Source organism: Schistocerca piceifrons, chromosome 9 (genome assembly GCF_021461385.2).
Source record: "Schistocerca piceifrons isolate TAMUIC-IGC-003096 chromosome 9, iqSchPice1.1, whole genome shotgun sequence".
NCBI lineage: Eukaryota > Metazoa > Arthropoda > Insecta > Orthoptera > Acrididae > Schistocerca > Schistocerca piceifrons.
Window position 1 is genome coordinate 26,257,695 of NC_060146.1, and position 25,894 is coordinate 26,283,588.

Consider the following 25,894-nt stretch of genomic DNA (forward strand, 5'->3'; position numbering starts at 1 on the left):
TCTGCAAATAGTCCTGTCAGCTATGCTGCAAGCGGTTAGCTGTGCTTTTATTTCGCAAACAAGATTGGGAGCCTTTATCACTTCTGATAGTTGCTTGAAACCAGAGAGAATCTCTTCTGATCCAAAGCAACACACATGATTGCTACAATGTGAGCCATCACCGGCAGTTGACTACGACCTGTGCTTTTCATGGCATCCAGAATTACCCATTCCACACCTCGAATGACTTCACACTCAGTATACATACAGAGTGCTCACTGGCTTTCTTCTTCTCCTTAACAGCCATTTCCCTAAGGGGCCGCATAACATGCCTAACATTGGAGGTCTCAACTATCAATAATCCCACCCTCTGTGACCGCCCTGATCTTGCAGGCTGAGAGGTTTACTCTGAGACAGGAAAAGTGACTGCATCTGGCTGTGGGACAGTGTCAGCGACACACAGCACCTGGGACATGTTTTTCAGAATAACTTGGAGGCCTTACATTTGCCCCATGGGAAGTCTTTTGCCACCTGCCATGCCCAGAGGCGACCTCCCACTTTGAGCATTGGTGAGGAGTCAATCTCAATGCAAGCAGTAACTAGGTTAGCCAAAGGTGCGGACCAATCAGTGGACTCCTGGGTCATGTTGGATGTCCATTGGTCCCCACAGCTGGCCCACAACAATGATGCCCAGCCATTGCAGCCTCAGGCTGTGTAACCGAAGCCATCACAGCCTGGAGCTGAGAGCGAACTCGGCTCACATCTGCACACAGCAATCACAATCCCAATCCATACTAAAGACAGTGGAAAACTACAATATACAGACACACAAATGATTATCGACACCTGCTACAAAACTCTGCAGTAGACACTCACAAAAGAGCGAGAACTGTGTCTAATAACTTACATTAACATGTAGAGATTCAAAACCTAAAACAACCAAAGCACACAGATGAGACTAAATTTCCTTCTGGTCAGGAACATGTAAAATGTCACAAAATCAGTTTACTTTCGGACACAAACGAAAATGTGAGAACTGTGTCTAGTTAATACTAAATTAACATGGAGAAATTCAAAAAATAATCTATCAAAGCACACAGATGAAACTATGTAATTTGTTCCTGGTTAGGAACTCATAAAATGTCACAAAACGTTCCTAGTCATCATTTAAAGTGTGCTTGAAACTTTATTAATAGATTTTCTTGGGATAGATTAATCTATTTTCAAGAGTCTTCCTTTCAGTTTCTTTGGTATCTCTGTGACACTCTCCCATGTCTTAAATAATTCTGTGACTGTTTATGCTGGTCTTCTCTGCATACATTCAATATTCCATTAGTCCTATTTGGCACCAGTCCCACACAATTGAGCACGAGTGATATGTAAACAATCTCCTTTGTAGATTGATTGCACTTCCCCAGTATTCTAACAATAAACCAAAGTCTGTCACCTGCTTTACCCTCAACTGAGCTTATGTAATCATTTCATTACGTATTCCTGCAAAGTGTTGTATCCAGGTATTTGTATGAGTTCACTAATACCAACTATGGCTCATTGATATTATATTCTTATGATACTACATTTTTTCATTTTGAGAAGTGTATGGTTTTACATTTGTGGCCATTTACAGTAAGTTGGTAATCTCTGCACCACTTTGATAATTAATATTCAACATGAACATCAAGATTCCCAACCCACTTGCCTGGGGCATACCTGAAGTTACTTCTACACCTGGCGATAGATCTCCATTCAAGGTATCATGGTATATCCTCCTTACCAAGAAGTCCCCAACCCAGTCACAAATTTCAATTGATACCCCATATGAACATACTTTTAACAAGCATACATGTGGTGCTGAGTCAAATGCTTTTTTGGAAATCAAGAAATACTGCATCTACATGATTGCCTTTATCCAAAGCTTTCAGAATGCCATGTAGGAAATATGCATGTAGGGTTTCACATGATCAATGTTTTTGGAATCCATGCACTGAGATCATTCTGTTCAAGATACCTCATTATGTTTGAGCTACAAATATGTTCCAAGATTCTACAACAAATCGATATTAAGCGTACTGAATGGAGTTTTGTGTATCACTTCTACTACCCTTCTTGTAGTCTTGTAGGCGGGTGTGGCCTGTGCCTTTTTTCCAAGAACTGTGCACAGTTTCTTGTTCAAGGGATCTGCAATAGATTATAGACAGAAGAGGGGCTAACTCAGCCAGCTGCAAATTCAGTATACAATCTGATTAACAAACAATGGAGCTTATCCCCTTGGTATACAAAACGGGTGAGAACACTGTTGTAGAAACAACGAAAAAACATGCCAAATTAAAGAGAAGCAAAATCTACAAGACAGGCGATGTTTTACAGAAGCTCAAAATTTTGCACGGACTTCAATGCATGATGCTTACAATAGTTTCTACAATGAAACTCTGTCTCAAAATCTGGCAGAAAATTCAAAGAGATTCTAGTCATATGTAAAGTATGCTAGCAACAAGACACAATCAATGCCTTTTCTGTGCGATAGCAATGGAAATACTATCGACGACAGCGCCACCAAAGCAGAGTTACTAAACACAGCATTCTGAAATTTGTTCACCAAAGAAGACGAAGTAAATATTCCAGAATTTGAATCAAGAACAGTTGCCAACAGGAGCAGCGTAGAAGTAGTTACCCTCGGAGTAGTGAAGCAACTTAAATCACATAACAAAAGCAAGTCTTCCGGTCCGGGCTGTATACCAATTAGGTTCCTTTCAGAGTATGCTGATACAATAGCTCCATATTTAACAATCATATACAACCGTTCGTTCGATGAAAGATCCGTACCCAAAGACTGGAAAGTTGTACAGGTTACACCAATATTCAAGAAAGGTAGTAGTAGTAGTAGTAGTCCACTAAATTACAGGCCCATATCATTAACGTCGATATGGGGCAGGATTTTGGAATATATATTGTGTTCAAACATTACGAATTACCTCGAAGGAAACGGTCTATTGATACAAGGTCAACAATGATTAAGAAAACATCTTCTTGTGAAACACATCTAGATCTTTACTCACATGAAGTGTTGAATGCTAATAACAAGGGATTTCAAATTGATGCCATATTTCTAGATTTTCAGAAGGCTTTTGACACTATACCACACAAGCAGATTGTAGTGAAATTGCATGCTTATGGAATATTGTCTCAGTTATGTTATTGGATTTGTGATTTCCTGTCAGAGAGATCACAGTTCATAGTAACTGATGGAAAGTCATCGAGTAAAACAGAAGTGGTTTCTGGCATTCCTCAAGGTAGTGTTATAGGCCCTTTGCTGTTCTTCATCTATATAAATGATTTAGGAGACGATTTGAGCAGCCATCTTAGGTTGTTTGCAGATGACATTGTTGTTTATCGACTAGTAAAGTCATCAGGAGACCAAAACGATTTAGAAAAGATATCTGTATGGCAGGACATTTAGAAAATGTAACAGATCTACTAAAGAGTCTCCCCCTGCTAAGCCTGTCCGCCCTCTTTTAGAATATTGTTGCATGGTGTGGGATCCTTACCAGATAGGACTGACAGGGCAAATCGAGAAAGTTCAAACAAGGGCAGCACATTTTGTATCATCATGAAATAGGGTCATGACTGTCACTGAAATGATATAAAAATTGGGGTGGAGGACATAATTAAAACAAAGGCATTTTTCGTTGCATCGGAATCTTTTCACGGAATTTCATTCACCAACTTTCTCCTTCGAATGCGAAAATATGTTTTTGATGCCAATCTACATCACCATAATAAAATAAGGGAAATCAGAGCTCGCACCGAAGGTATAGGTTTCTGTTTTTTTCCACATGCTGTACGAGATTGGAATAATAGAGAATTATTGTGAAGGTGGTTTGATGAACCCTCTGCCAGGCACTTACGTGTGATTTGCAGAGTATCGATGTAGATGTAGATTCCATTGGACCCTGGAGCTTTGTTCAATTTTAACAATTTGAGCTGTTTCTCAACACCACTGGCGCTACTACTGATTTCACTCATCTTTTCAGTGGTACAAGGATTAAATTGGGCCAGTTCTCCTTGGTTTTCCTTTGAAAAGGAACATCTGAAAATTGAGTTAAGCATTTTTGCTTTTGCTCTGCTATCGAGGAATTTCAGTTCCTGTCTCATTCGTTTGGGACTGGACACTAACTTTGATGCCCCTAACAGCCTTTACGTATGATCAGAATTTATTTGGGTTCTGTGAAAGATCATCTGACAATATTCTACTACGGTAGTCACTGAAGGCACCACACACTGATCTCTTGACAGGTAAATGCCTTTCATTCAGCATCTCCTATTTATAGCTCTACGATTTGTATAACATCTATTATGCAGTAATCTCTGTTTCTTTACAAGTTCCTTTACAGTGACAGTACACCAAGGAGGTTCCCTCCCATTACGAACTGTTCTACTGGGTACACATCTTTCCAGTGCATGGTCACCTATTCTTTTAAATTTGTACCATATTTCCTCTACATGCTCCTGCCCTGCACTGAAAGTTTCAAATTCCTCATTGAGACATGACACTAATGATGTTTTATCAAGTTTACTGAACATAATCATTGTTACCACAACCACATCATGGTCACTGATACCATTTTTGATGTGGACATCCTCAAAGAGTTGAGCTCTATTTGTTGCCATTAGATCCAATATATTTCCATCATAAGTAGCGTCCCTAACTATTTGTTCTAGGTAGTTTTGAGAGAAGGGATTTAGTAATGTTTGACAGGACATCTTATGGTACCCCCCACTAACAAAACTGTAATCTTTGCAATAAATTTTTGGACAATTTAAGTCTCCGCCAATGATTACACTATGACTGGGGAACTTACGTACAGGTGAACTGAGGCTTTCTGTAAAGTTTTCTGTTATATCAGGAGATGAGTCTAGTGGGAAATAGAAGTATCCAATTATCATTTTATGCCCACTCCTGTTATGGAGTCTTGCCCAAACAATTTCACAGCTTCAATTTCTATCTCGGTGGATACGAGTTTCTTATCTACTGTGACAAATATGCCACCTCCATTTCTCATTTGCCTATCCTTTCGATGTACTCTTAAATGTTCCCTGAAAATCTCATTACTATCAATTTGAGGTTTCAAGCAGCTTTCTGTACATAGTATTATGTGAGCTTCACTGCTTTTCATGAACACTTCAAACCACTTCAAACTCTGGCACTTCGTTGTGAATGCTTTCGCAGTTTACAATTAAGATTTTAATACTCTTGCCTGTGGGAGGTGCGACAGATCTTATTTTGCTTTAGTCATAAAGTATATGCCATTTAATACGAGGGTCACTCCAAAAGAAATGCACACTATTTTTGTAAAACTACAGTTTTCATTCTGCATGTGTGAAAGTTTTACAGTGTGTAGATACATCCTACTCACTTGTTTTCAAACTTAGTTCAACCTGTTCCCGTGAGTGGTGTCATCACAGCATGTCTTCAAGATGGCTGCTACACTTGACGTTCGTCAGAAGCAACGTGCTGTCATAGAATTCCTGTGCTGTGAAAACGAGACAGTGGAAAACATCCACAAGAGGTTGAAAAAGGTGTATGGAGATGCTGCTGTCAATCGCAGCAAAGTTAGTCGGTGGGCAAGCAGGTTACGTGATGAAAGCAGGCATGGCAATATTGAGGATTGTCCTCGCAGTGGCAGGCCTCGTACTGCACACACTCCAGACAATGTGCAGAGAGTTAACGAATTGGTGACTGCTGACAGACGCATCACAGTGAACGAATTGTCACACTACGTTGGGATAGGGGAAGGAAGTGTTTGCAGAATACAGAAAGTGTTGGCGTTAAAAAAGGTTTGTGCCAGGTGGGTTCCCAGGATGTTGACAGTGGCTCACAAACAAACAAGAAAAACGGTATGCAGCGAACTTTTGGAACAGTATGAGAATGGTGGAGATGAATTTCATGGAAGAATTGTGACAGGTGATGAAACATGGCTCCATCATTTTTCACCAGAGATGAAGAGACAATCAATGGAGTGACATCATACAAATTCACCCAAGAAAAAAAAATTCAAAACCACACCTTCAGCTGGAAAAGTTATGGCTACGGTGTTTTTTGATTATGAAGGACTCTTGCTTATGGACATCATGCCAAGTGGAACCAGCATAACTTCTGATGCATATGTGACGACACTGAACAAACTTCAATCTCGACTGAGTCGTGTTCGACCGCATTGGCAAAAGCAGGATTTTTGCTGTTGCACAACAATGCACGGCCACATGTCAGTCAAAAAGGCATGGAAGCGATCACAAAACATGAATGGACAACACTGAAACACCCGCCTTACAGTCCTGACCTGGCTCCATGTGACTATCATCTCTTTGGGAAACTGAAAGACTCTCTTCGTGGAACAAGGTTTGAAGATGATGACTCCTTTGTGCACGCTGCCAAATAGTGGCTCCAACAGGTTGGTCCAGAATTTTACCGTGCGGGTATACAGGCACTGGTTCCAAGATGGTGTAAGGCAGTTGAGAGGGATGGAAATTATGTGGAGAAATGAAAATATTGTTCCTAAAGGATGTAACTACACAATGTAAAACTTTCAAACATGTAGAATAAAATATGGATTTAAAAAAAAAAAAATAGTATCGATTTCTTTTGGAGTGACCCTCATAAGTATCAGAACACTGTGTCAGGGACAGATGCAATATAAACATGCCTGCACCAAAAAGAGACATGTACGAAAAGATAGATGGACATATATCTGTACTCCATTTTTTCCTTACGATGAGATTAATTTTTTTCACTCTTCAATTATCAGTCTCTTCCCTCCATGATTCTGGGTGGACATACTGTGTGTATGTCAGACAACAATATGTATATTTGTGTAAAAGTTTTTACAATATACCTTCTGGAAAGGGAGGCAACTTCTTTCATTTCTAAATTGCTTCAGCCTGAAAACGATACCTGGAGACGCAGTAGACAGCAAACTTCTGGACACAAGATAATATTATTTATGATTGTATGATTGTATCACACTTTATTCTTTATCACGGACATGGACAGTGCATCTTTTTTTCAAGGAAGAAGAGGTAAATATCACTCTGTTCAAAGGAAAGGTAATATATCAATCAATTTAGAATATTACAGTAGTAATCACAGTTAGAGACAGTGGAGGTGGGAACTCAAGACGCGTAAATTGCTACTGGAGAAAGTGTCTGCCAACAACACATCTCAAAATAATCCACATTATTCGCACCTCCTTACAATGCCAGTACTTAAATACGAGTACAGAGGAATCTCTTTCATACTTCCGGGTTTCCAATAGCTATCATTATATGGATTGGACGGATAGTTGCCTAATATAAAGAACCACTGTGTGCATCCCATACACAGTCAGCTACGTGAGTAGCAACCTCTGATGAGTAGTGCATACCCGGCCCATTTAGGGGGTCCCTACAGTTCAAAGCACCGTGGCTCAAGTCCAGGAAGTTGCAGCCTAGCTTCTCACAGAACTTTTCAAGTCTCTGGTTCAGTTCTTCCACTCGACTCACAACCCAAGGCCACGATAGTTCTGGGGACAATGCTGCAAAATGTCAGCTGTGTTGAAACTCCACACACAAGGTTGGTCTTCTCAACCTTCTCTGCCAGTCGCTGGAATGACTGTGAAGTACGACCTCAGAGCCTAGATGACAGGTATCATTTGTTCCAACGTCTTATGTGTCCCTACATTTCTCCAAAACCCAAACTTACCTTCCACAAGATCAGCTTTTACAAGACTTCGCATTATTCTATAAATAATTTATCTGTGACTTATTAAACTGATGGTTTGATAATATTCATACCTGTCAGCATCCATCTTTTCTGGAAATGGGATCACTATATTCCGCTTTAAGTCTGAGAGTTAGAAAGAATTCAATTTTCCAAACTACCCATGAACATAATTAACTACATGACACAGTGTGATGTATAGTAATAACAGACATAAGAGATTCTCCTTTAGTAATAGCCACTAACCTGAGCAAAATTCTTGGGGAAATGCTTCTCATCTTCAATAATGTGTGCAAACTTGTCTTCATTGCCGAACCCCACCCAAAAGTACGGCAGTCCTCTGGGAATGGCACGCCGAACATTCTTGCTGCCGTCCAGGTCCACCAGCTTCTTGTTCATCGACCACTCCATCTCGCACTCCATGATGGCTTTCTGCAAAAGTTTTATACAGTACAGCATGGTCAGCCTTCTTCCACTTTCCGATCCAGCTTGCCATAATGTTGGGTTTCCACATTAAAACTCCCCAATTTCCAAATGCAATTAAGAAACTATGAGACACAGATACCTGCTGTTTGAGGCACCATCTGAAGTAACTCAAAAAGCGTTCTACAAAAATTAATACACTTCAGCATGGGCTTCTTGTGTAACCCGTAAAATGTCTACACAAAACTGTAAAATGTCTAGACGAAACTCTATCTCAACCCCTGTGTGCAAAAGCACGTCTGGGATGATGGAGGAATTACATCCATAATTCTTCTATGAGATCACCAACATCACACACAGATGAGACGTACACAGTGTCTTTCACATAACCTGTAACATAAGTGTCTTTGCCTGTGCTAAGATGCCTCCAGTAGCTGCTGCACCTCTGTCAAATCTGACTGAAAAGTGATTGTCGAAAGATGGCTATTGTCAATGATGTACTCTACACTGACGTTACAGCTCAAACACTTTAATTGCCCTTTGGTGTTGAATAACTACAGTTTATGGCCAGACTGTCTCTCAAATATCATAGTTATGCACAAAGAGTCAGTTAGCCACATAATACACTCAGTTGATGTCTAATAGTTGTCTCTTTGAGTACAGCAAACTAACACAGACATGACTATTCATAACAGTTCTCATGTGGCAAACATGTATAATTTACACAGTCACTGGATTAAGCTCTTAAATCACTGTCTTTGTAGTCTAACAGTCAAATCAATATGAAAACAGTGTGCACTGTAGGTAACTATCGATGGTAGTAACGTTTATAGTCTGAATCTATTGTTACAGTGAACATTATTGAAGTTCGGCACAGTCCCCAATAATAATTACACATTCACTGTCCAATTAATCACTGAACAGCCACTAAATTACAGAATGATTTCCTGGAGGCAAAATTTTGATAAAACTCCGCACATTTTACGACTTGTGATTTGTGCTAACTCGTCTGCGAATATTGTACACTATACTGGGCACAGATCATGCTCATACCATAACCTTCCATACGCTGACTAAAATGGCTTCCAAAAGCTTCTCTTTTATAAAAGTACAATACTTATAACAACAATTATCTATGTTGTTCACTTTTTAACATTTACATTTCTGATTAAGTGAACAATGGAGGTACATTCTTCTGAATGTGAATTTTTAGATACAGTAATAACTGCTACAGAATTATGCTGTGTAGTTTGCCAAAATACAGGGTGTTTGACAACGTGGGATCCATTTGTTGCCTGGCACACGTCGGGACGATATTCCACTTCTCTCGCCATATATTCACCAACTGTCCTTACCGCCGCGACGATTCTTTCCTGTAAATGATTGATGTCTCTGGTCTTTTCAGTGTACACATTTTTTATGTGACCCAAAAAGAAAAAGTTCAGTGGGGTTAAGTCTGGGCTTTGCGGGGTCCGAGGTACTTTGCCAGCCCTGCCTATCACCTTCCTGGAAAGTAAATGTCAAGAGCCACACGCACGTGGTTACTGTAGTAAGGTGGGGCACCATCTTGTTGGAAAAACACAAGCCCCTGTTCAACAACATCTTCAGAAGTTCTCAGTCTACCTGGTGATTTTGCTTTTAAAACACTACCGATTTCCTTGGAAGACTTTAGCCAATGACGGATAGTTTTTGCTGTAGGTAGTTCACCACCATACTGACATAAAATTATGTTGCACTGTTATAACTGACTCAGTTTTCACAAGCCAAATAAGACACTGTGCTTTCTGTGAGTACACATTGTTGCTGAGTTGCTCTGCACTGCACTGCAAACACACTTGGGCTGAACTGAGGGAACACAGGAAAAAAACAGCACTGGTGCCGTTTCAAGGTCAAGCAGACCTGCCAACTGCAGGGGAGCCAAACTTGGAGAGTTGATGAATCAAACACCACAAACTAGTATTTTGTCACTTTGTACAGATTCTAGGGCACCTTAAAACTAGGGAGTTCTTTTTCAAACACACTGTATAGTATTCTATTTTAGTAACAATGTTTTAACTATTAATAGTGATGACTATGTAACTAAATGAGGGCAGAGTTTGGTAGCATACCTTCGACATTAGCTGTATAAATGGTACCACTCTTTACATGTGTTTTTTTATTTACTTGATGAGAAAGTTAGCAATCAGGTACATGTTTACACATGAATAATACCAAAGTTCCTGGTCTTTGTAATTAGCACAGTTTTTAAGTAAACTAGTCACACCAGTGGACTCTAATTATCCAAATGAATATAAGGGATAATAAAGTTAAGTTGGATGAGCCCTGTATTAATATTCAAGATTTTTGGTACTGTGCACATGCCATATAAATGATCACATTGTTTGAGTGACATTTCTGCCATTTGACTGTATAAACTTCTTTATTTTATATTGCTCTCATGATTTTGGCCTGGCATTATCAAAAATGTAACAGCTGGATGGAATCCACCTGCTTTATCACAAACCCCACAGGAAGAACTCCAGAGGAGTTGTACCCAGAGATTCGAGTGGCCACTCAGCTGAACCATCACATCCTGTCCATCTCTGTTTAAAAGTTTAGTCTATGAAGACACGAACGTGTAAGCTCCAGTATGTGGCCACCCATGCTGCTGGAAGATCACATTTGGCTAAAGAGGAAGAAGCAAAGGGACAACAAATTGCTCTAGCATGTCCAGATAAACATATCCTCTTACTGTTTGCTCCATGAATCATCTTTCCAGTGTCTCTGACACGTGCCAGGAAAATGTGGGAGTTTTCCAAACTTTAGACGTGAATGTTGTGCTGATTAAGCTTCCCACATGCGTAGAAGCTTTCTTCATCAGAGAAAACGACGTATCACAGACAGTTACAACTTTGCCCAATTACTTGTATTTAGTGAGAAGCCAACATTTCATTTGTCTGGAAAGGTGAATTATCATAATTACGAGCCAACATTTCATGTGCCTGGAAAGATGAATCATCATAAAATGTGCATCCAGGGCGCAGAATATCCACATGAGACTGTGGAATTCATTTGTGACACATGTAAAATTAACATATTTTGTGCTGCGTCCTCTTCAAAACTTTATGGATTGCGTTTCTTTGCAGAGAAAACTGTGTAGCATGACTTGCTGCAGCCATCAGCCAGACTCTGGAGATTTCATTTGCAAGATGGTGGTCCACCTCACCTTCTTTCAGGCATTCATGATTACCTCACTACCATAAATGAATGAGCTTTTCATTGTGAGGAATCTCCTCTTCTTCAGTAGACCCTCACTCCAGACACATGACTTTACTACACGCGATTTCTTCTTATCAGGTTGTGTCAACGATCATGTGTTCCTGCTTCCACTGCCACTTAATATGGAAGTGTTGCAAGGAAGGATAATTAATGCGATTGCTGTTAGCAACTGTGAGATGTTGACACGTCTATGGCAGGGGATGGAGTTGCGTACTGAGACAGTCGTCACGTCTGGAATGGTACCCGTATTGAACGTCTTTAATGCGAGTAAACTGATACAAGTTATCTTTCGGTATCTCTTTTAGGTCTCGAACAGACTCCTGAAATCCTGGATGTACTTTTGATTAACTGTGTGTGTGGCGTAAGCTAAGGGACTGTTTCGATTAATAGATTGTATGTTTTTGTATTGTGCATTTGTCAAATAAATAGAAGTAAAGGTATTAGTGCCAATTTAATTACAAAGTACTGGGAACATTGTATGAGGATCAGCACTGAAATGGATTTGGAACACAGTAATGCAATGAGAACTTACAATTTCTGTTAAGACAATGTAACCCTTTTGAAGGTACAAAATTTATGTCAAATGTTAAACTTCACAGTAAAGTTTCTCAGCTAAAATTGGCAACTTCAGCATATAAAACATCTGCCTCTTGTTTTGTGTTGTCAATAATACACTTTTTTAATTTGTCAGTTCTTTTATTTCTTCAACTATTCTTCTTTCAAGATTGGCCAATTCATTTTCATTAGATTTCTTCTTTTTCAAGGCTACTACTCTTTTTGATGAAGCATTCTTCACAGCTAGTATTGTTGACTTTGTAATGTCCACATTCAGTTGTTTATCGCTATTTAGTAAAGCACCTAACTATTGTTGTTGTTGTTGTTGTTGTTGTTGTTGTGGTCTTCAGTCCTGAGACTGGTTTGATGCAGCTCTCCATGCTACTGTATCCTGTGCAAGCTACTTCGTCTCCCAGTACCTACTGCAACCTACATCCTTCTGAATCTGCTTAGTGTATTCATCTCTTGGTCTCCTCCCATGATTTTTACCCTCCACGCAGCCCTCCAGTACTAAATTGGTGATCCCTTGATGCCTCAGAATATGTCCTACAAACCGATCCCTTCTTCTAGTCAAGTTGTGCCACAGACTCCTTTTCTCCCCAATTCTATTCAATACTTCATCATTAGTTACGTGATCTACCCATCTAATCTTCAGCATTCTTCTGTTGCACCACATTTCGAAAGCTTCTATTCTCTTACTGTCCAAACTATTTATTGCCCATGTTTCACTTCCATACATGGCTACACTCCATACAAATACTTTCAGAAACGACTTCCTGGCACTTAAATCTATACTCGATGTTAACAAATTTCTTTTCTTCAGAAACACTTTCCTTCCCATTGCCAGTCTACATTTTATATCTTCTTTACTTCGACCATCATCTGTTATTTTGCTCCCCAAATAGCAAAACTCTTTTACTACTTTAAGTGTCTCATTTCCTAATCTAATTCCCTCAGCATCACCTGATTTAAATCGACTACATTCCATTATCCTCATTTTGCTTTTGTTGATGTTCATCTTATATCCTCCTTTCGAGACACTGTCCATTCCGTTCAACTGCTCTTCCAAGTCCTTTGTTGTCTCTGAGAGAATTACAATGTCATTGGCGAACCTCAAAGTTTTTATTTCTTCTCCATGGATTTTAATACCTACTCCAAATTTTTCTATTGTTTCCTTTACTGCTTGCTCAATATACAGATTGAATAACAGCAGGGCCTCTTAACAGATACCCCTCTGTTGTGGTTGCACCTACGGTACGGCTATCTGTATCGCTGAGGCATGCAAGCCTCCCCACCAACGGCAAGGTCCATGGTTCGTGGGGGGGCTAACTATTATATTGCATTGTAAACACTTCTTTCTGCAACAACTGTATCACCTTCTAAGTTTCCAATCAAAACTTCCTTGTTAACAGAAAAGCCTCTTTCAACTGCTGTGTTTCCTGAAACATGCGTAACAGCTTCTGCACAAACTTGATGAAGTCATGGTTCACACTTTGTAGTAAATTCATCAGAAAGTAATCAAGTTTGTCCTGCTTAGGATTGAGCTGCTCAGTTGTTTTTCAGAATATACTGACCCTACGACTTATCTTAGAAAATAGACTAAGGAAAGGCAAACCTATGTTTCTAGCATTTGTAGACTTAGAGAAAGCTTTTGAAAATGTTGACTGGAAATCTCTCTTTCAAATTCTGAAGGTGGCAAGGGTAAAATGCAGGGAGCGAAAGGCTATTTACAATTTGTACATAAACCAGATAGTAGTTATAAGAGTCGAGGGGCATGAAAGGGAAGCAGTGATTGGGAAGGGAGTGAGACAGGGTTGCAGCCTATCCCCGATGTTATTCAATCAGTATATTGAGCAAGCACTAAGGGAAACAAAAGAAAAATTTGGAGTTGGAATTAAAATCCATGGAGAAGAAATAAAAACTTTGAGGTTCACCGATTACATTGTAATTCTGTCAGAGACAGCAAAGGACCTGGAAGAGCAGTTGAACGGAATGGACAGTGTCTCAAAAGGAGGATATAAGATGAACATCAACAAAAGCAAAATGAGAATAATGGAATGTAGTCGAATTAAATCGAGTGATGCTGCAGGAATTAGATTAGAAAATGAGATGCTTAAAGTAGTAAATGAGTTTTGCTATTTGGGGAGCAAAATAAATGATGATGGTTAAATTAGAGAGGATATAAAATGTAGACTGGCAATGGCAAGGAATGTGTTTCTGAAGAGGAGAAATTTGTTAACATCGAGTACAGATTTAAGTGTCAGGAAGTCGTTTCTGAAAGTATTTGTATTGAGTGTAGCCATGTATGGAAGGGAAACATGGACGATAAATAGTTTAGACAAGAAGAGAATAGAAGCTTTTGAAATGTGGTGTTACAGAAGAATGCTGAAGATTAGATGGGTGGATCACATAACTAATGAGGAGGTATTGAATGTTATTGGAGAGAAATTTGTGGCACAACTTGACTAGAAGAAGCGATCGGTTGGTAGGACATGTTCTGAGGCATCAAGGGATCACCAATTTAGTATTGGAAGGCAGCGTGGAGGGTAAAAATCGTAGAGGGAGACCAAGAGATGAATACACTAAGCAGATTCAGAAGGATGTAGGTTGCAGTAGGTACTGGGAGATGAAGAAGCTTGCACAGGATAGAGTAGCATGGAGAGCTGCATCAAACCAGCCTCTGGACTGAAGACCACAACAACAACAACACTTCATCTGAAAGTATTACCTTAAAGTAGACAGGAGCCATGTCTCCTGCCTCTTTTGGAACTGGGACGCACTCCAGCACCATGTGAGGCATCTTGCTCAGGTGTACTGCCGTCTCAAAGAACACGACGTCCAGTCCTCGCCCCAAAAACATCGCCACCAGGGCCTTGCGAAATCTCTGCAATAAGGGGAACATTTAAATTACTAAAAAAGAACATCTTAAAAATCTCAAAATTACTCTTTCACACTTTGGGTCCTGAGACATAGTGAATAAATCTGCACCAAAAAGCTGAAGTGATATGTAGCACCTCAAGGGAGTAATTCATATCCTTATATTTTCTTACAACAGAACAATACTCACAACAGCAGTAATTTATACAATAAGAAAATAATAATATAAAACAATATGTATAGTACATAAGTTCAAATATTGTAGGTTGGTTTTATTTTTATTGGGCACATGGAGAGCCACATTAAATGGCGACGCTCTTCTTCAGCACATACTGGAGATTGTGGCTGCTTAGTGAGAGGAAATATTCGCCTGGGTGCAGCAATTAGTATTCTGCAGACCACCATTCTGCCCTGAAGATGTGCTGTTATATCTACAATGCTAGCATGTTTTAATGGAGGTTAGATAAGCTTTTGAGGAGATTGATCTTGTATTTGAAAGCATTAACATAACCGATTAGTAGGGGTTACTGAGGTATGAAAACGTATCACATGTTATCTTACAAATGGTGACAAAAATTCATTCCTAAAATGTCAATGTTATTGAAAAGAAAGATTGCTACTCACCATACAGAGACGGCACTGAGTCATCAACAGGCAAGATGAAAGGAATGCTACATGTTTTAAGCTTTCGGCAAAATGGCCTCCTCCTGCAACAGAAAGTACACAGACATTCAAGCACCTCACAAACACACATGACCACTTGTGCGCTTGTGTGTGTGAGTAATGTGAATGTATGTGCATTTTCTATTTCCGACTAAGGAGTTTCGGCCAAAATCTTAAACATTTATGAGTCTTTTCTTTGTGCCTGTCTACGACTCAATGTCAATGGTGAGCAGCAATCTAACCTTTCATAATATTGTTGTTCTTCCATACTGGACTTTACACTGTTTCATTCCTAAAATGTGGTGTACAAAAATAGTGCTTTTTGAATATAAAGCAGTCACTGCAGCTTTGGTGATGGTGTCCAAAAGATAAATGTGGTTAGTACATCATCATACAACTGTTATACGAGTGTAATTAAATGTAACCAACATTAATAGTAACAGCTACACTGCAAAGTCTTGCTATTATCATATTTTGAACTACTGCACCTGTTTGAAGGTACCAGTATAGTATTAACAATAACATTATTGTAAGTGGCATGTAATACTTTGTTCTTTTATTGATATGTACATTCACAAAATGATTTACTGATAACCTCTTTCTCTTTCTCTCTCTCTTTCTTTCTTTTTTTTTGGGTGGGTGGGTGGGGGGGGGGGGGGGGGGGGAGAATAATTGGTCACAAGTACATGTACTTAATTTCGCAGAATGCAACTTGATTTCCTTTTACAGATTATAATTTAATAATGAGGCACACAATTTGTCTAATACACAACAACCTCTTTTGGGATATGAGCCTCTGTTCAGTACATTGTAATGCAGAACAGGGCAATTTTTAAGGTGCTACTTTACTCTCACTATGCTGGTAATGTCACAGATATCCAGTCAGTTTCATACCTCTCTGAGATCACACTATAGATTATTTTTGTTTCTGCCTATTCCTTAATTCTGCTTCAACCTTTTCAAAGAAATGATTTCAGTCAATAGTGTGGAGAATCTTGATGTATCAGGTCAAGGTATCTGCTTTATGCATAATCTCCACAGACGGCTGACACATACTGCATTGATTCTCAATGTTTTCCTTCTGAAAAATCAATATAACTTTCTTCAAAATAATGAGAACTGATAAGCAATTTCATTCAAACTTTGTCTCATCGGGGTCTACTCAGAAGCTGAACAAGCTGAGACCAAGAGAAAATGGAAAGGAATGGCGGAGAGGATGCACATGTAACTGTATTCATCTGCCTTTTGGTCAAGTTAGTGGCACCTGAATTTTTATGGGTGTAAGCCCCAAAGAAATCTTCCAAGCCGCCATTTGGGCACATGAGGTGGTCATCACAATGGAGACAACTATTTGGAATAATTAAGCCTGATAATAGATACACTTTGTATTTCTACAGAATATTATGATGAAAAATATAAAAATGGGACAAAATTAAACAATAATTCTTCAGTGTGATACTTTGGGTCTGACATCAGACATAAAAGAGGTAAGACATTATAGAATTCTGGCCTGAGCTGCCAGAGTTGGCAGTCAAGCTTATGTGTAAGCGTCTTTTTAATTGTGTCTGTATGCAGCTTAGCATGTTATCTTGACGATAAGTAGCAATCTGCCTTTTCCTACATTGTTAATACTATGTACTGTAATATATCACACCTCCCCTGATTGTGACATTACACTTCTTATTAAGTTTTGTGATTCTAGGTATTGTTTTTAGAATATTTTTCTCACAAAGTATTTCTTACTATCAATTAGGTGACAATTTGAACAACTTCATATCTGCAACCATCTCATCTACCCTTGTCTTAAAATAAAGGAACAAGCCAGATTTCATTCATCTTCTCCTGGTAGCTGTGGAATAGAGAGGATGAAAAGAGAGGTTAATTCACATCTTTGTACCATGCGTAGCAGGTCTGGCAAAGTGTGGCTCACGAATCATTCCCTGCCAGTGAGCACTTCCCCCTCCAACTGAACTCATGTGTTGTCGTCATGGCCTAGCTGTTGCCTTTGGTTCACCCGTTTATCAGCAATCGAGTGGGACATCGTCTCTTCGGCTGTTTCTTTAAACCGAAGACTGTTGCACCTTCATTCGCTGTCCAATTTCGAAGAGGCATTGTTATTTCATTAGTAAGCTTGCTCTTGGTGTTTACTCTCCTGAATTTTGTGCTATTGTGTAGGCTGTCACTGGCTATTATTCTGATTTCGATACTGGTTTTTACTGTGACTGTTTTTCTATTAGGGTCCATTAGAATATGAAACAGAAATAAAACTGAAAAAATATGTGTACAATGACAAGTGAGGAATTACGTACTTTCTTGTAACCAATTCTAATGAAAAACCCTAATGTTTCATATGTAAAAAATGTGTAGGTCAAAACAAAGGTAGTTAATATTTCTCAACATTTCTTTTTGTTCCATGAAACAACACACAGGTACTACCCTAGTGACCAGGGCTGGTCTGAGAACATTTTTCTACACAACTGACTTATTATTTGGTCCCTTCTTCCCGTAACCCTCATATACTTTCACTCGTTTTTGTTACTAACTGTGATATACACTGTGTGCAAATCTTGCATTTGGGTGGCCCTCTTGGCACGGCACTCCCAGTGGCCACTACTAATTGTGATACATCCTGCTCAGATACCTTATAATTGCCATGCCTCTGACAACCCTCTTAGCTCGATGCCCCAAAGAATGGCTCGTGTCATTTAGCCCTTAAGTCAGCCCTGCGCATGATGAACAATGTGCTTTTAGTGGGTAACTTAAAAAAGGTTTCCTGAATGATCAAGTCTTAAAGAAATGATTTTAACTGCATCATATGCAGTAGGCTTCAAATTAGCAAAAGCTCCAAAATGCTACAGGGATAGCTTATTCATAAAAGAATGTCCAATAGAAAATGACAAAAGCATTTGGTTAAGATGATGCCTCTAAGCACTTTATAACAGCTGCTTCATCAACTAACACTGTAGAATGTACATTTTTGGGATGGAAGATAGCACAGAAAAGAGACTAAAAACAATGGTTAATATTATTCCTGTTGTGTGGACAAGAGTGATGATTGGACAGACGTTCATCAGCTACTAATTTTTATCTGCTTAATAATGGACGACTTTATGTGTTTGAAGTATTATACACTTTAGCTCCATTGCTCAGAGCCACAAGGTTGGATACATTTAATGTAGTTAAAAGGTGTGTTGATAAAATTTGTGGTTTTAAAAAATGATGTGTAATTTGCACCAGGTGTGGCCAATACTGAAAATGATTTCATTGGTCAATTAAGAAAACATGGAATAAATTATTTAACTTTTCACTGCATTATACATATTGAAGCACGAAATGGGCAAAGTGTCTGAATGCTGTCCACAATGAAAGATGTAGTGAAAATTATGGACGTAATACTCAAAAGAAATCGATCACAGTCTCATTTAAAAATTAAACAATTTTTGGAAGAGTTGATGTGGAATATGGAGATGTATTTCCTCATTTGAAATTCATTGCTTGAGAGCAGGAAAATGTTTAGCTAGTCTTTTTCCCCCTCTCCTACTTACTGTTAGATAGAAACCTCTCAAGTTTTGTGAATAAAGAAGTGAAATTGAATATTACACAATTTGAAAATAAGGTGAATGATTAACTTTTTTAGCAAAATTCAGACTTCCAACAGATTTTGACTTTACAGACCATTTAAACAAATTGTATTTGCATTTGCAAGGAAAGCAATGCACTATTTTCGGTATGTTTTTAGATATTAATGGATTCCAGTGTAAACTTACATTGCTTAAATTGCAACTAAATGAAAATTTGTACCCTTTCCTCAGTTGCTGCGAACTGAAACAAGAATACATGGTGTATACAGGGTGTAACAAAAACGTACGGCCAAACTTTCAGGAAACATTCCTCACACACAAAGAAAGAAAATATGTTATGTGGACATGTGTCCGGAAACGCTTACTTTCCATGTTGGAGCTCATTTTATTGATTCTCTTCAAATCACATTAATCATGGAATGGAAACACAGCAACAGAATGTGACTTCAAACACTTTGTTACAGGAAATGTTCAAAATGTCCTCCGTTAACGAGGATACATGCATCCACCCTCCGTCGCATGGAATCCCTGATGCGCTGATGCAGCCCTGGAGAATGGCGTATTATATCACAGCCGTCCACAATACGAGCACAAAGAGTCTCTACATTTGGTACCGGGGTTGCGTAGACAAGAGCTTTCAAATGCCCCCATAAATGAAAGTCAAGAGGATTGAGGTCAGGAGAGAATGGAGGCCATGGAATTGGTCCGCCTCTACCAATCCGTCGGTCATCGAATCTGTTATTGAGAAGCGTACGAACACTTCGACTGAAATGTGCAGGAGCTCCATTTTGCATGAACCACATGTTGTGTCATACTTGTAAAGGCACGTTCTAGCAGCACAGGTAGAGTATCCCGTATGAAATCACGATAACGTGCTCCATTGAGTGTAGTATAGTACATACTGACGAAACTAAAATGAGCTCTAACATGGAAATTAAGCGTTTCCGGACACATGTCCACATAACATCTTTTCTTTATTTGTGTGTGAGGAATGTTTCCTGAAAGTTTGGCCGTACCTTTTTGTAAAACCCTGTATTTTTCATGATTTACTTCTTCTATTGATGAGGTCTCCAGTGTGTGTCGAAGTCATACACTCTTCAAAAATCCAATGAAAATTAGTCTTGGAAATGTTACAAGTGATCCTCAAAATGAAGTGTGCAGTTTACAAAATGATCCATTGATGTTATCCAGAAGAGAAAGAGGCAATTTATGAAGTCGTGCAACAAGATAGGTACCCAAAACTCGCAAACTTCGCTCTTATAGTAAAATCTACTTTCTGGTCAACATATATTTGTAAAAGTACATTTTCTTCAATGAAGAACATTAAATCTGTTCAGTATAATGCAGTGACCAACGAGTCACTCAACAGTCCGCTCGGTTTTGGTGCAACACAAATGAAAATGAATATCGCCAGAGTTTGTCAAGACCAAGTATATCATTAATGTATGTGCAACAGTACAGGACAAATATAGTTTATGTCTTATGACATTTATGCGCAGAGTGCAGACAGGGATCACGATACACAATGGCTGACAGTACTGGTTAATGTAGAAGAGTTTCAGGGGGAAGTACTTGTTGGAGGGTAACGGCTCATGAGCCATGCTTTGCCAGGTTGATGTATATCAATAAAAATTAGAGGAGACACAGTATAATGCAGGCAAAGCGGTCACAAGATATCTTTTGTCAGTCTCAGCAACAGTAGCAGAAGAAAAAGAAATATGACTGTGGTGTCACTGCCAGACACCACACTTGCTAGGTGGTAGCCTTTAAATCGGCCGCGGTCCATTAGTATACGTCGGACCCGCGTGTCGCCACTGTCAGTGATAGCAGACCGAGCACCACCACACGGCAGGTCTAGAGAGATTTACTAGCACTCGCCCCAGTTGTACAGCAGACTTTGCTAGCGATGCTACACTGACAAATATGCTCTCCTTTGCCGAGACGATAGTTAGCATTGCCTTCAGCTACGTCATTTGCTACGACCTAGCAAGGCACCATAGCATTTGATAATTAATATTGTGAAGCATGTACAGTAACGAGAGATGTTCTACAATTGTGGATTAAAGTTAAGTATTACATCCACTACGTACTTTATTTGCTACTATACATTCCCTTAACTGTTCCAGACCTCACGCCAGTCTGCGTGTAATTAAACGCGTGCATTTCGGCCTCCTCTAGCAACACAGTGTTGGCTCTTCTGCCAACACAATGACAACACTCATTTACATACAGGACACCTCAATAAAAAACACCAGTTTAAGAGATATGAGCACTTGTTAATCTCCACTAGTGGGAAACAGGCCTCTTCTAGTGAACAAGTGGTCATAGCTCTTCAGGTATGCACTTTAGAGCCCATGTTTACTGCACTTTTTTTCTTGTTTTGGTTCACACTACCTCTTCTCAAAATATGGAAAGCAAAGAGCTTGCAGTAGAAGAGGTCTTTTTCTCCTGTTTTGGTGTATGGAATCTGTCTTTAAAGAGTGTGCATTTGTGTGTGTGTCGGGGGGGGGGGGCGGCATCCTTTATATTTGAAAGGGATGTGCAGGCAAACTGAATGCTGAATGCTGCTTACATTTTCCAGGAAGGGAGCCTTACTTAGAGAGGTGTCAGGTCAGGTCGAATGCTCTCACTTGCAGAAGCATCAGCCTTCTCACTTACGGAGGTATTAGGGCATTAAAATGACAGGACCTGGTATCTGTCTCACTTATCCAAGATCATCCTTGATTAAATTTCCCAGGAACCAGTGACCTCTGTTGGTTTGATGAAAAAAACCACTGTTTGGATCACCATTACTTTTTAATTTTTATATTAATGGTGCCTGGTTTCAATCTGACTAGCAATTCTAAGTTGGGAAAAGGGGAAAAAAGAGGCATAACAATATAAAAAAAATATTGTATGTGTAACACTGCAAATAGAACCATCAGCATTACTGAAAATAACATTAAATATAATGATTTTATTTGTACCTTGTTCTGTAAAGATGCACTTTGTCAGTAGTGGTAAGAATGACACAAAACAAATTAGATGTGTTTGTTAATTTTACACTTTTTACCTCAAAAAATGTATAAATAAACTATGTAGTGTACAATTTACTGTAAGGTTTTTCTTGCATGTATATTTTCTTTTAACACATCACAGATACTGAAATGTATTAGGTTACCAAATTTTTAGTTTTAATAATTGTTTTCATTCATGATGATGAATCTCATTTACATTGTATCGATGAACTGGCAATAGCCCTGTCCACATGTCCCATTACTTACCATGCAATTTTTCCCCATTTTTTGGGTTTTTTTGTCACTCTTACGACTACTGACAAACTTCAGCTATGAGTAAATTTGTGATGTTTTAATGTTATCCGTAGAACCATTGACGATATTACTGACAGTTTTTTATATCATCACTCCTCTTTTCTCCTTTTTCAATCTAGGTCTGAAGTTCACCTCCTGGGCAAATCAAAACGAATCATCATTAATTAAAAAAAATGGTCATGATCCAGATGGTGTCTTTCGTTCAATATATAGGTTCATTTGCACATGACAAGGATAATAAGTAACTGTGCCAAATTACCTGAAATATGCAGTACCGGCATCTGCAAGTGCACTTTGCCCAACCAAAGTTATCACCTACAGATCAGTGTTTATATAGAAAAATGAAAGCATGACAGTGCATTTTATTCAGATTTTCCATTTGTGTAATACATGTATCAGTAACATACATCTACATGTAGTATACATACACAGGTTTAGTACGAGGGTTAACTGAAGGGTAATGCCTCCACCTTCGTAACTCTTCAACAGTTGGCAGCACTGGTATGCGGCAGGAACTGGCTTGTTCCATAGCCTCTTCTCTCCTGCTCCAGTTGGTGGGAAGCCTTAGCATTGAACGGTTGTGTTGTTACAGTGTAAAGTATGGAACCCTGCGCAGACGGTCGATCAATGTGATTTAAGCAAAGTGCAGTCATTGAATCTTGACAGCAGAAGGTATCACCCCAAAGGAGATTCATCAGAGAATGAAATCAGTTTATAGTGATTGTGTTGATGTGAGTACTGTGCGTCGTAGGGTGAATAAGTTTAAAGATGTTGAGGCGTTAACATCTGACCTGCATGTCAAACAAAGAGTTGGACGTACTGTGGCAGCAGCCACCGAGTTTCATAAGCAAAATGTTGACAGATTGATTCAGGACAATCATCGTAACACGCAGAGAGATACTGCGAGCACAATCGGCATTTCACAAGAATGTGTGGGTCACTTTTCCTCTTCTCCTCGCAACATGGTGCTGCCTTTATATCTATACTGTGTTTTATTTACCGAAATGTCAATAACCCCTGAATCTCTACCTCACTTCAGCAATGTAAGGCTGGCAATATAATTCTGGCAGTTCTCCCTGAACTTGTGATCCCTAAAAATACAGGAAAACTGCTACATTAAAATTCAGCCAGTGCTGCTACTCAAAACTGTACAGCAATCTAAACGTAATTTTGTCAAAGAATGGAGAAAAACTCTGTGGAGCACTAATAAGACACTGTAAGTATCTAAGTCATTTGAGGCTTTAGAATCTCACCTGCATCTCATCCCAGACATTTTCATCCAGCTGTGTCGAGCAGGAGACGTGTTGAGATGGGATGAGCAAACAGTGGCCCTCCACCATTGAGCGATGAGGTGGGACGCACAGGTACACCTGGAGGGACAGCAAACAGCCACAGTTTTAGGTTCCACATTGTGGCAATTGCCCACAAAACAATCACAACATTTACTAGTAAATTATGAAGCAGAAGTACTGGTCGGTAGTTACCATGAAGAGACAAAATGTGTACTACTACTGACAAATAAATATAAACGCAAAAATTTTTGGACTCGAAAGTTCCTCCTTAAAGGAGGGGAGCAGGATAGCTTAGGGAAGGTTAAAAATGAAGGGCAGCTCACTCAGACAGCAGCATTACAAGGATTCTCACACTGTGCAGATGAGGGGAGACTGAGACAAATTGTGAGGTGTAAGATACAGTAGGACATCGAAGATGGCATACTTGTAAGCACTGTGCCAGCTTCAGTCCAGAGATGATATGTGCAGAGGGAAGTGAAGATGCACGATTAAGGTTACAGTTCTCTGTGGCAGGTAGAACGGCCACAGAATGCATAGTGTTGTTCATGTTTTGTGTTGCTACTGGGTCTGGTAAGGTTTATAAGGGGGTGTGAGAAGTGTCTCATGTTGAGTGATTACTGTGAAAAAAAATCACAAATGGTGCATACTCATGTGAGACAGCATTTTCAGCACCTGACATTGTGGCTCTATTTCTGCCCAGATGGTAGAATCGTACAATATTCAGATCTGTGGGGCATTTCGATGTAACTGTGGCCCAATGTTGGATTGCACAGGAGAGTAAGCACTAGCATGCTCACGTGGAGATTACGGCTGACAACATCTGATCATCCCACAAGGGAGAATGACCGTGCTCTATATCGAGTGCATCGCAACCCCCTCGCATCAGCACATGTCATCCAACAATCGGCAATACTTGGGATTACCATCCTGAACTTAGGCTGTTGTTAACATCACAACACAAACAACTGAGTTTGGTGTGGTGACACGATCGGGAAGCACGGTTTACTGATGAATGGCAAAGCATTACGTTTGATAACGAACTGTGGTTCTGTTCTGCACTAACCCGGATGAACACATTAGGCGGGTATGATAGCAACCTGGAGAGATGCTCCATTCTTTCATTGGAAAGGCACAGCAGTGATACTCCCGTAGTACTCGTGTGGGGTTGGATCAGAACCTGTCCTGACAATCACCAAGGCGATAATCAAAATAAAACTATGAGACTGGACAAGGAGACAGCACGTATAATATTGGGCTAAGGTCCAAAAGCAAAAATATGCAAGGTACTGATACCAAAGCTATGTTCTACGAGAAGTCTCTCAATCCTGGGCTTGAACAGGAGAGAAATAAAACTCATGGTTGCACTATTGACAGGCCATGTGAATTTCAAAAAACACATACAAACAATGAGGATAATAGAAGAAGACCCCAAATGTAGGATGTGTGGTGTGGGCAAGGAAACTGCATCACATTTGATATTCGAATGTGACGCACTGGCGATTATAAGAAACAGAATATTCGGATCAACCAGATCTGAAGAGATTGTGTCCACCAGAGCAATGGTAAAGGATCTCCTCGCACTGTTCAAGGGCACTGGTTGGCTTTACCAGAGACACAGGGAATGATACCACACAATAAACTCTGTTTCGATGTGGGCAGCATTGGGCTCGACCAATGTTGTTTTTTTGCTTCCCTGAAAAAACCAAAATCAAATAAATCGTGTGAGGAGCCACTACATATTACTTCAGTTCACAGCTGGTAGTGACTGAGATGACTCTAAAATATTAGTTATGAACTATAGAGGGAAACTGGAGAAATGTAGCAAATTAAGGAGGAGGTGAGACTTGAACAAACTGAAGGAATCAGAACTAGTTGTGAGTTTCAAAGGGGTGCATTGTGCCACAATTGACTCAATAGGGGAAGAGAACATAATGGAAAACGTTTTGAGATATGAAATAGTGAAGGCAAAAGAGAATTGAGTAGGCAAACTGACAAAGCCTCCCATAAAATCTTGAATAACACAAGGGATTTTGAATTTAATTGATGAAAGGAGAAGGTATTATTACTAATGGAAAAAAATGAGAGTGACAGAAAGTGCAAAATAGTGAAGCAGGTATGGCTAGAGGTCAAATACAAGTTTTGAGAAGCATACATGACTAAGGGAAAGATATATATGATGTGATATTGCAAGAGGTATGAGAG

The 25,894-nt window shown here is 39.4% G+C and overlaps 1 protein-coding gene across 1 annotated transcript in view; it reads right to left on the reverse strand.

Annotated features, from left to right (window-relative positions):
- Positions 1-25,894, reverse strand: part of LOC124717243 (CWF19-like protein 2) — a 186,068-nt gene that overhangs the window by 26,682 nt on the left and 133,492 nt on the right. The window contains exons 11-13 of the mRNA XM_047244045.1: positions 23,654-23,770; positions 14,697-14,852; positions 7,979-8,164 (exon numbers count right to left, since the gene is read on the reverse strand). Of these exons, the coding sequence (XP_047100001.1) occupies positions 7,979-8,164; positions 14,697-14,852; positions 23,654-23,770 (459 nt within the window). The remainder of the gene's footprint in view (positions 1-7,978; positions 8,165-14,696; positions 14,853-23,653; positions 23,771-25,894) is intronic.